Source organism: Sprattus sprattus (assembly GCF_963457725.1).
Source record: "Sprattus sprattus genome assembly, chromosome: 14".
NCBI classification, from domain to species: Eukaryota; Metazoa; Chordata; class Actinopteri; order Clupeiformes; family Clupeidae; genus Sprattus; species Sprattus sprattus.
Window position 1 is genome coordinate 20913591 of NC_137912.1, and position 10000 is coordinate 20923590.

Here is a 10000-nt window from a genome sequence, read left to right on the forward strand (position 1 = left end):
TCATGAAGAGGGTCCCCTGCCCCAGCTGTCAGGGTCCTCTTGAAAGCGCAGCATTGTCCCAGGTTCCTGGAAATAATATTGTTTTTCCTCTTGGCTGGCAGCCCACATCAATGTTTACCCTGGTGTTTGAGACGAGGCCCTTTGAGGACGCTTTTGGGTGAGGCCTCACCCGCCTCACCTACTCTGCATCCTCACTGTAGCTCTTCACAGTCAGGGAGGATTATGGGTAAAGGTCAAAGGTCACCATCTGACCACTGAACAGGAAAAGGATTTTTTTTGTTCTGCTGTTGTGGTTTTTCACAGAAACAGCACATACTGAATAGGACCCTGGCATATCTAACAGGCTTAGAAACACATTTATGACTTTTTTTTCCACTACCATTTGGCTCTGGTTCATTTCATGGGCCTCCGTTTTCATGGCTTTGACTCTGTTTTCGTCTGGCTAAGCTGGCCTCTATTTCTCTGCGTTGCTCTGTGTGTGTGTGTGTGTGTGTGTGTGTGTCTGTGTGATGGTGTGTGTATGGTGCTTGTGTGTGTGTGTGTGTGTGTGTGTGTGTGTGTGTGTGTGTTGTGTTGTGTTGTGTTGTGTTGTGTTGTGTTGTGTTGTGTTGTGTTGTGTTGTGTTGTGTTGTGTTGTGTTGTGTTGTGTTGTGTTGTGTTGTGTTGTGTTGTGTTGAGTATGTGTGTGTGTGTGTGTGTGTGTGTGTGTGTGCGTGTGTGTGTGTGTGTATTCAGAAGCGTTTCAGAGCCTCAGCGCTGTGTCTCCAGATAGCTGCGGATGTTCTGGAGAGATGGTTGGGGTTGGAGATGTGGCCGCACTGTGATTTGATAAAGTGGGTGGTTATTCTGGTCAGGGCTGAGATGTTTCCACCAGGACCAGGGAGGGGGGAATTTCATTAGCAATGTGATGCCAGAATACCCTCACAAACACACACACAAAAACACACACACACACACACACACACACACACACACACACACACACACACACACACACACACACAAACACACACGCACACACTATGTGCTGAGTCTGCTGAGGGGAAGGAAATCTTGTGTTTAAATACACACACACACACACACACAAACACACACACACACACATACAAACATGTATGCACACACACAGAGACATACACACACACTTCATCTCTGCTCGCACACATTCTCCGTGTTATGCATAAACATGACAGTCCAGACGAACCTGCTAGATACGAGCCTCACAGACCACACCTGCCAGCCTCTGTAAATATACACTCCATCCTGAATACACACACACACACACACACACACACAACACACACCATACACACACAACACAAAAGCACTATACACACACCATACACACACATACACACACACTCACAACACACAAGCACTATACACACACATCATACACACACTCACACCATACACACACACACACACACACACACACATGGAGCTACAGTTCTACACACACACACACACAAGCTCACACTGGGGAAAACACACATATTGAAGCCAGATGCCTCCACTGGATTCTTGCTGTTATTGATGTTGAAGAGAAAGAAATACTCTCCACACTGTACTGACACTACATGGCCATTTGATCACTCCCATTCATAAACTCTCATAAATATAGACAGTGATCACTCCCATTCATATACACTCATAAATATAGACAGTAATCACTCACATTTATATACTCTCTCATAAATATGGACAGTAATCACTCACATTCATATACTTAAGCAATAAAGCACGAGTGGGAGTGGGGTAGGTATTATAAGGGATTATCCCTTACCTACCCCACTCCCACTCGTGCTATATTGCTTTTATAAAGCAATTCTATAGTCAACCAATTAACATTTCAACACGAGGTTATTGATTAATAAAATGTTTATTTCGCCATTGTTTCTCCGCAACAAAAAATAGTTCCATTGTCAACGTCTTGGTTTGAAATTATTAGAATTTTGAATTAACGGTTATTATCAATGCACTATAGAATGTTTCATCGCGGAGTGATTTATAATTAGCTGTGAGAAGTCCCCGTTGGGTTGTTCTGGGATAATCCATGGCTTGGAACGTCTATCGTCCAATCAGAAACAGCTAAATAACGCAATAGAACGCAATTGTTTTATAATCTCTCATAAATATAGACAGTAAACACTCACATCCATATACTCTCTCATAAATATAGACAGTGATCACTCACATTCATATACTCTCATAAATATGGACAGTAACTTCTCAGTGATGTCAAGTGATCTCAGTAGAACCACTCTCCACTTATAGGAGGGGATGTGTGTTTCCATGTGTGTGTGTGTGTGTGTGTGTGTGTCTGTGTGTGTGTGTGTGTGTGTGTGTGTGTGTGCGCGCGCGCCGGACATGCAGCTGTGTCTACCATGCATGGTTGTGTGTGTGTTGTTTTTACATTAATCTCTACAGGTCATCGACACATGTTTTGTTTATGAAATTCCAGGCTTGAATCTTTCCATAATTCCCTCTGCCTGTGGAAAGGAGGGAGCCAATCCGCTGAGCTCCTCCAGTTTGACAGGAGGTGATTGGTGAGTCAACACACCACTCAGACAGTACCAGTGTTAAGCCAACATAGGACATGGCAGCATAGGGCATGATAGGATCAGATAGAAAAGGATAAGATAGGATGACATTGGATAGGAAAGGGGGAGTAGTGAGGACAAGAGGAGATGGGAGGAGAGGAGAAGAGAGGAGATGGTAAGATGGATTGTGACTGAATATACAATGAGCACAAGCCAGATGCACAAAGATACACACACACACACACACAAACACACACACACATATATGAATACATAATTAAATGTAATGAGATATTGCTCTCTGTCTCTCTCGCTCTCTCATTCCCTGCATTTTTGTTGTTTCCAGGCATCCATCCATCCACCCGCCACACTCCTCAGCCAATCAGCACGCTGTTGCCACGGTGAATGTTTACGTCCTGGTTACCTCCGTGCGGCCACTCACAGCGTTCTTACATCACACCGTGCTGGTGAGGTCACAGGGGGACAAATACGGCCATGTCTCTGAGGTAAGCCACGCTGACCACCAGTTGTATGGTTCTCTTCTTCTCGCTCTCTCTTAGGCAACAGAAGTTCTTCACAAGTTCCTTAAAGATTGTACATAGAACAGTTTCCACACTAACAGTACTTATTAATAATAATAATACTATTTTTATATATTTATCATTTTTATTTATATTTATAATTTTGTCCAGTCCACTTTTGGAGATTTGTGTGGAATAATGTCAGATGTCGCTTTTCTTTTCTGCTTTTTTTTGTTGTTCCAATGCAAACAATAGAAATCAACATGTGAATACCAAAGCATTTGTAATTGCAGCAATATTCTGGAAGTAGTGGTGCATTATCTGACAGAAGTGCAGGGGTGCAAATATTTTGGTCCATGACTGTATTTTTTTGAGTGAGGTCTGTGTGGAACCTTGAATGAGATCTATATGTTATCTTGATTGAGGCCTGTGTGGAACCTTGAATGAGATCTATATGCTATCTTGAGTGAGGTCTGTGTGGTATTTTGAGTGACATTCAGGTGATGGTATAGCGTTGACAGGGCACTTGTGGCGGCCACAAGAACTCTGTGATTGACTCAGACCAAGCAAGACAAGCAAACAGCTGCTGAAGTTTGTTAGACACCTCGCCAAAAACGTGCGACTTTGCCAGAAACAGCAGCCAAGATCAGCTTGTGCCAAATGAGTGTATAGTGCTTTGACATTTTCCACGGAGCGCAAACAGTCCTGCCACTGTCCCAGAGGTGTTTACCAAACACTCACACTCTCCATGTGATGTCCATTACACTGCTGTGCTCGGCTAATATGCTTCTGCAACTAGCTACCTCTAATGAGTGTGTGTGTGTGTGTGTGTGTGTGTGTGTGTGTGTGTGTGTGTGTGTGTGTGTGTGTGTGTGTGTGTGTGTGTGTGTGTGTGTGTGTGTGTGATGTGTGTGTGTGTGTGTGTGTGTGTGTGTGTGTGTGTGTGTGTGTGTGTGTGTGTGTGTGCAAAATACTGTCAAAGCCAAATTAGTTCAGAACTCACACTTCTTTCACACATACCTAATAAAAAAAAAGCAAACAACATGTTCCCACACACACACACACACACACACACACACTCACAGAGACCCATATACACAGACACACACACACACCGAGACCCACACACAAACATACAATGAGAGAGAGAGTGAGGAAGAAGACACAATCATTCAAACACTGAAACCTAAACGAACTTCAAATGGAAATTAGTTTCTAATGAGGGACCAGTGCACCAACCCAATAACTCAGTTGTTATGAAGAATTCACTGCCAGAGGCTCAGTGTGTGTCCTAAGAGACTGCACTCCTGTCCTGTTTGTGTGTCTGTGTGTGTGTGTGTGTGTGTGTGTGTGTGTGTGTGTGTGTGTGTGTGTGTGTGTGTGTGTGTGCGTGCATGTGAGAAAAAACATAGAGAAAGGGACAGTAGGTAAGATATATTTTAAGAACTCCGGTCGCACATTAAGAAACAGAACATCCTCCTAGTATCTCTGCACACCCCTTCCTGACAGGCGCAGCACCAGCTCTGCTCTCTGCTGCCATCTGTTGATAGGATGGTGTTACTGCACTGCACCAGTGGAATGTGCATTATGTGGTCAATGAAATGTGAAGGAAAACTTCAGCTTTGTCCAAAAATTCCTGTCTTTTGCCTTCAGTTCTCTCCTGTCCTTGACAAGGGAGTAAGAGAAGAAGTACACACACACACACGCACAGGCACACGCAGACACAGACACACAGACACACACATACATACACCCGCGTACACAAACACAATCCTTTTTAATCTGATTGCTTAATCAAATCAGTCATCGTTCGACTCACTGGCATGGATTTGAGTGTGCAGAAACTGTGTTTGGTATGAAGACCTTAGCAGGTCACTTGGTATGGTATTCAGATTTCACACACATTAGACTGCAGGGACCTCTTTCCCCAGTGTCATGTGGTTAAGTCAACATCCGCCTTGAATCTGACACATTACTGGCCTGATGCAATATGATCAGACTGGGTCTACATGCCTAAAAGTCCCTATTTTCCATACATGAATCCATGAATACAAACCAAAGATCATAAGTAAGAAGACAAAACACAGCTGCTAACCAAGTGTATCATGTTAGCATTAATGTTCAGATAATATTTGTAATGTATTTGGTTTACTTCTATCAAGGCTGATGCATGCATAGCTACTCGACCCGAGTCTACCTCTCTTTGTTTTCGTAGTGATGACGGACCAGCATTGGCTGGTTTGATGGACCTACATCCACTCTCTTGTCAGCCCGCACGGAAGGGTAGAACCCAAGAGCAATAGATGATGGACCGATCACATGACCCTGCAGTCAGGGGTCCAGTTAGGTGGCCTTTAGGTTGGGTTAGGAACCATCTGGAAGTCCAGATCTGGTTCTGGGTTCTGGGTTCTGGGTTGGGAGCCAAAGGCAACAGTACTGTGAAACTCAGGGCAGGAAATGTGGCCATTGTATGTGATGGTGCGATAAAAAGCTTTTAAAAATCAATGTTTTGAAATATCATTTTTATCTGTCCCTCTCTGTTATTCTTTCTTTCTCTCTCCCCTCCATCTTTCTGTCCTTCCTTCTCTCTCTTTATCCTCCCACTGTACTCCAACTCTGCCCCATGTCTGTCTCTCTTCCTGCCTCCTCCTTTCACCCCCTCTCTACTCTTCCTCTCTCCTCCTCCTTCTCCTCTTCCCCCCTCTAATCCCCCTCTCTCCTTCTCCTCCTCCTACTCTCTCCTCGTCCGTCTCCTCTCTCCCCCTCCTCCACAATCCTCCTCCTGTCTTCTCCTCTTCTGTCCTCCTCCTTGCTCTCACTCCTCCTCTCTCCCCCTCTCCCCTCCTCTCTCCCCCTCCCCCCCCTCTCCTCTTCCTCTCTACTCTTCCTCTCTCCTCATCCGCAGCTGCAGCTCTTCTTCCTGGATCGTCTGGGTCCAGCTGACTTGCAGCGGGGTCTGGCTCACATGCAGCACGTGGTCAGTGAGGTCCTGCTGGCAGCAACCCTGACCAATGAGGAGGCCAGCTATCGGCACAGGTCAGTCAGACAGTCAATCAGGGATCAAATCAAATTCACTAATGATAATACCTCAACTATGACATTAGTTATACAGTATATATATACTGTATGTAAGGGATAATGTATTGTCCGGAGGTCATTCTACAAAAATAATTCCCGACGGGGCGAACAACACCCCGACGCGCAGCGGAGGGTGTCGTTTCGTCCTGAAGGGAATTCTTTTTGGAGAATGACCGACGGACAATACATTATCCCGCTTATTATACGGTTACTTGCCAAAAACGATAGAAGACATTCGTCCAACATACCTCTTTTTAATGATTTAGTTGCCGTTTCATGAGTCCCGTTTAGAAATAAATAGTTCTTCAAGCAAATAGAACTTTGAAGTTTCAGGTGTTGCATAGCAACCCATTACTTGCTGACTTCAAATTACTGTCTACTGTTGCGTTAAAATGACTGGCCTTCTGGCGTAATGATATGAAAGATGTGAATTAGAAGTACAAAACCCGTTGCCAATGACAGCGGTCTTTATCTTTTCGCAGCGGTATGTTATCAGGAATTAATGTGACCTATGACGCAGGGATGGCCCATTCAAATCAACGGTACTTTTTGGAACATTCTGAAGAGCCGTATAATAAATATATATAAATACTGTATATATATACATCAGTGCTCAGTAATATCTTTATAGATAGTTTAAGTAGTAACAGTTTATCAGTCAATACATCTGTCAGTCTGTCTCTGTCTATTCACCTGTCTAGCCATCTATGACCAATAATCAGTACTTACATAAAGTGTTATAGTCAGTATATGTGTATTCAGTAAATTACTTTAGAATCATAATTAAGTGTCGAGTTGCACACCTGATCTGCCACCTACTCAAGTTTTTACTCTGTGTGTCTATGAGAAAGAATGTGTGTGTGTGTGTGTGTGTGTGTGTGTGTATAATGTGTGTGTGTGTGTGTGTATAATGTGTGTGTGTCCTCTCCTCAGCTGCAGACTTTGTTTCCAGTGGCTGACGTTCACGCTGAGCTTCAACGCCTCTCTCTCTGCTGTGGTGGTGAAGGTAAATAACACACTTCACCTCCTTCACACAATCTCCCCTCCCCCACACACTCTCACCTCCTCACACACTCTCACCTCCTCCACATACTCCTACCTCCCTCACACACTCTCACCTCCCTCACACACTCCTTAGAATTGTGTTTACAAACACACCACACACCACATGCATACACTCACATATACACACACACACACACACACACACACACACACTCACACACACAAACACACACACACATGTATAAAAAAAAAAAATACATATCGATATCCGTTTTTAGCGTGTAAGATACGACTACATCGATGCGTGAAGTCCTGTATCGGTTTTAAAATTTCATGAAACGGTCTTTGCCCGATTTAAAAGTTATGAATCGGTTCACAAGCATTTGTCCCTCTGTTTTAAACACTCGCTGGCCTGCTGCATTTTATCTCAGTCAGAACAATGACAGCCTGTCATTGGTTTATGCTATGCGGGATTTGGCCAATCAGGCTGTATTCTCAGTATTAACGCCAAGACCTGGAGAGAATGACAGATTACAACTCTCAACAATGCTATGCTAGCTACGCTATTCATTTTCAATGGCTGATGCTATGCTAGCTAGCTACTTCAGCCAAGTAAGATACATCGTTGTTGATTGCGTGTTTCTACAGACATCCTCGGATTTAAATAATTATAAAATAATTAATAGGAGAATATTTGTATCATTAACAATTATGTTGAACATTTATAGTCATGATTCCGAGACCGAGCCATCATGATGTCTTCACATAAATATAAGCACTGTATGAACAGTGCAAATGGCAGTGCAGACATCCCAAGTCTCCCGGAAGTTCCGGGAGTGTCCAGCATATTGATAACAACTCCCTGAGGCCCGCAAATTACTTAAAATCTCCCGGAATCTAGAGCGAGCGAGCAAGACCGTGCACATGAGACAGACCTGCTCCAAACCGCGTTAGCATCTGTGTAACGCGCGCACGGAGAGGGACCTAGAGACTGTGCGTGTGTGAGGCAGTGTGCGTGTGTGCCTCAGGAGCATTCTGATTGGCCTGTTTCGGTAAGTCAACCAATCAATTTTCGACGTGGGCGGGCTTTTATCTCTTCTCCCGAACTCAGTTCAGTGTATCTAGGAACAGGGGCACCATGGCACAGGGAGAGTGCCCCCCAAAAAGAAAATATAAGACATTTTACAACAGACTATACAAAGGTGTACCCCTGTCTTATAAAAGTAAATCACAATGACCGTCTGGCACGATTTCAGCATTGCCCATGGTGGGTTAAAGTACTGTTATAGACATGTTGAGGTGAGTTCAACAAGTTTCATTTCATGTGCATATTATTCATGCCAGCTAGTTGCCAGGGCTACATGAAAACAACAAGCTCCTTAGACTTGTTTAAAGTTGCAATGGAATATAAATAAAAGCAGTTTACATAAATAGGATAGTATTAGCAGCATATAATAAATAGTAAAAGTAATCTTCATATTTAAACATAATTAACAAAGAATGCATAGGACTATAGCCTATAGAATGATATTATGATTTTATAACTTTGAGGCACCACAACAGAAATACGTAGGCCTAGGGGGGGAATACCTCCCTGAAATGATTTTTTGCAGGTTAGGATGTCTGACTTAGTGTTTTCAATAATTGAACGGCATTGAATCGAATTGTACAGAATCATTTTTTATCAACATGAATCTTTTCTTGTATCGTATCGGGCCCATGTATCGAGATACGAATCGAATCGTTTTTGTCATGAGAGATTTACATCCCTAATATAAATATACACTCACACACAGACACACACATATACACACTCATACACACACACACACACACACACACACACACACACACACACACACACACACATATACACACACACACACACACACACACACACACACACACACACACACACACACACACACACACACACACACACATGCAATCACATACACCACAAACACACACATACACTCACACACATAGTATATGTATATTATATTATAGTAAATGTATGCTAAAAAGCTAGTTCATAAGTTTGGCAAGATGTTATGTAGTGACTTTTCTGTGTGTGGTGGACAAAGCCTGGTATGAAGAAAGTGTACAGAGGTTGGTATATCTTATCCTTCTTTCATTATGAAAGTTCTGTTATCACAAAAATATCTTTGCATAACTATAGAGATTCAGCTTAAATGTGCAGTGACATGATGGGTCTTGTAAAGAACCTCAGAAAACATAGTTTTCTTCAGGAGTCTTTTTCCAAGTCTGTCCCGGGAGCCGTTCCATTATTCAATGCAGTTTCCACAAATAACCACATGGTTGCAGTCATGAGTTAAATATGTAGGTGGACCTTCAGACATTTGGATAACCCCTACACCAAACCTCGGGACTGTAGCAGTGATATCCATTTTATATACATGAGGTGTATGTCATTGAGAAGAAGGGCTTTGGTCTGTAAGGAAAACCAGTTGGCCCTGTTCGCCCGTTTCCTCTGAAATTCCTGCAGTAATCTCCCTTAATTGCACACCTTTCCATCGGCCATTAGTGTTAGCTTTATACTCCTTCTGGTCACTTCAGTTCTCATGCACATGTACAGCACTTTACCCTCTGGCTACTGTTACATGACCAGGAATGTAACTGTGTTTATGTTCCTGTGTGTGTGTGTGTGTGTGTGTGTGTGTGTGTGTCCATCTGCTTGTATCATGTCTGCCTTAGTCTTCACCACATCTGCCCCTGAATCTGCCAGACCTGTAGGGGAGGATTTGTGCAAAGCCGCTGTGGCTCAGAAATGAGAAATTGACACCGGTCTGGGCGTATTAATTACACCAGGCCACCAGGGGTCACTGCGTC

The 10000-nt window shown here is 43.4% G+C and overlaps 1 protein-coding gene across 2 annotated transcripts in view; it reads left to right on the top strand.

Annotated features, from left to right (window-relative positions):
- Positions 1–10000, top strand: part of cped1 (cadherin-like and PC-esterase domain containing 1) — a 99622-nt gene that overhangs the window by 33745 nt on the left and 55877 nt on the right. For both annotated transcript variants that reach the window (XM_080851003.1, XM_080851004.1), the window contains exons 5-8: positions 2465–2549; positions 2890–3049; positions 5970–6100; positions 7076–7148. In XM_080851003.1, coding sequence (XP_080707129.1) covers positions 2465–2549; positions 2890–3049; positions 5970–6100; positions 7076–7148 — 449 coding nt within the window. The remainder of the gene's footprint in view (positions 1–2464; positions 2550–2889; positions 3050–5969; positions 6101–7075; positions 7149–10000) is intronic.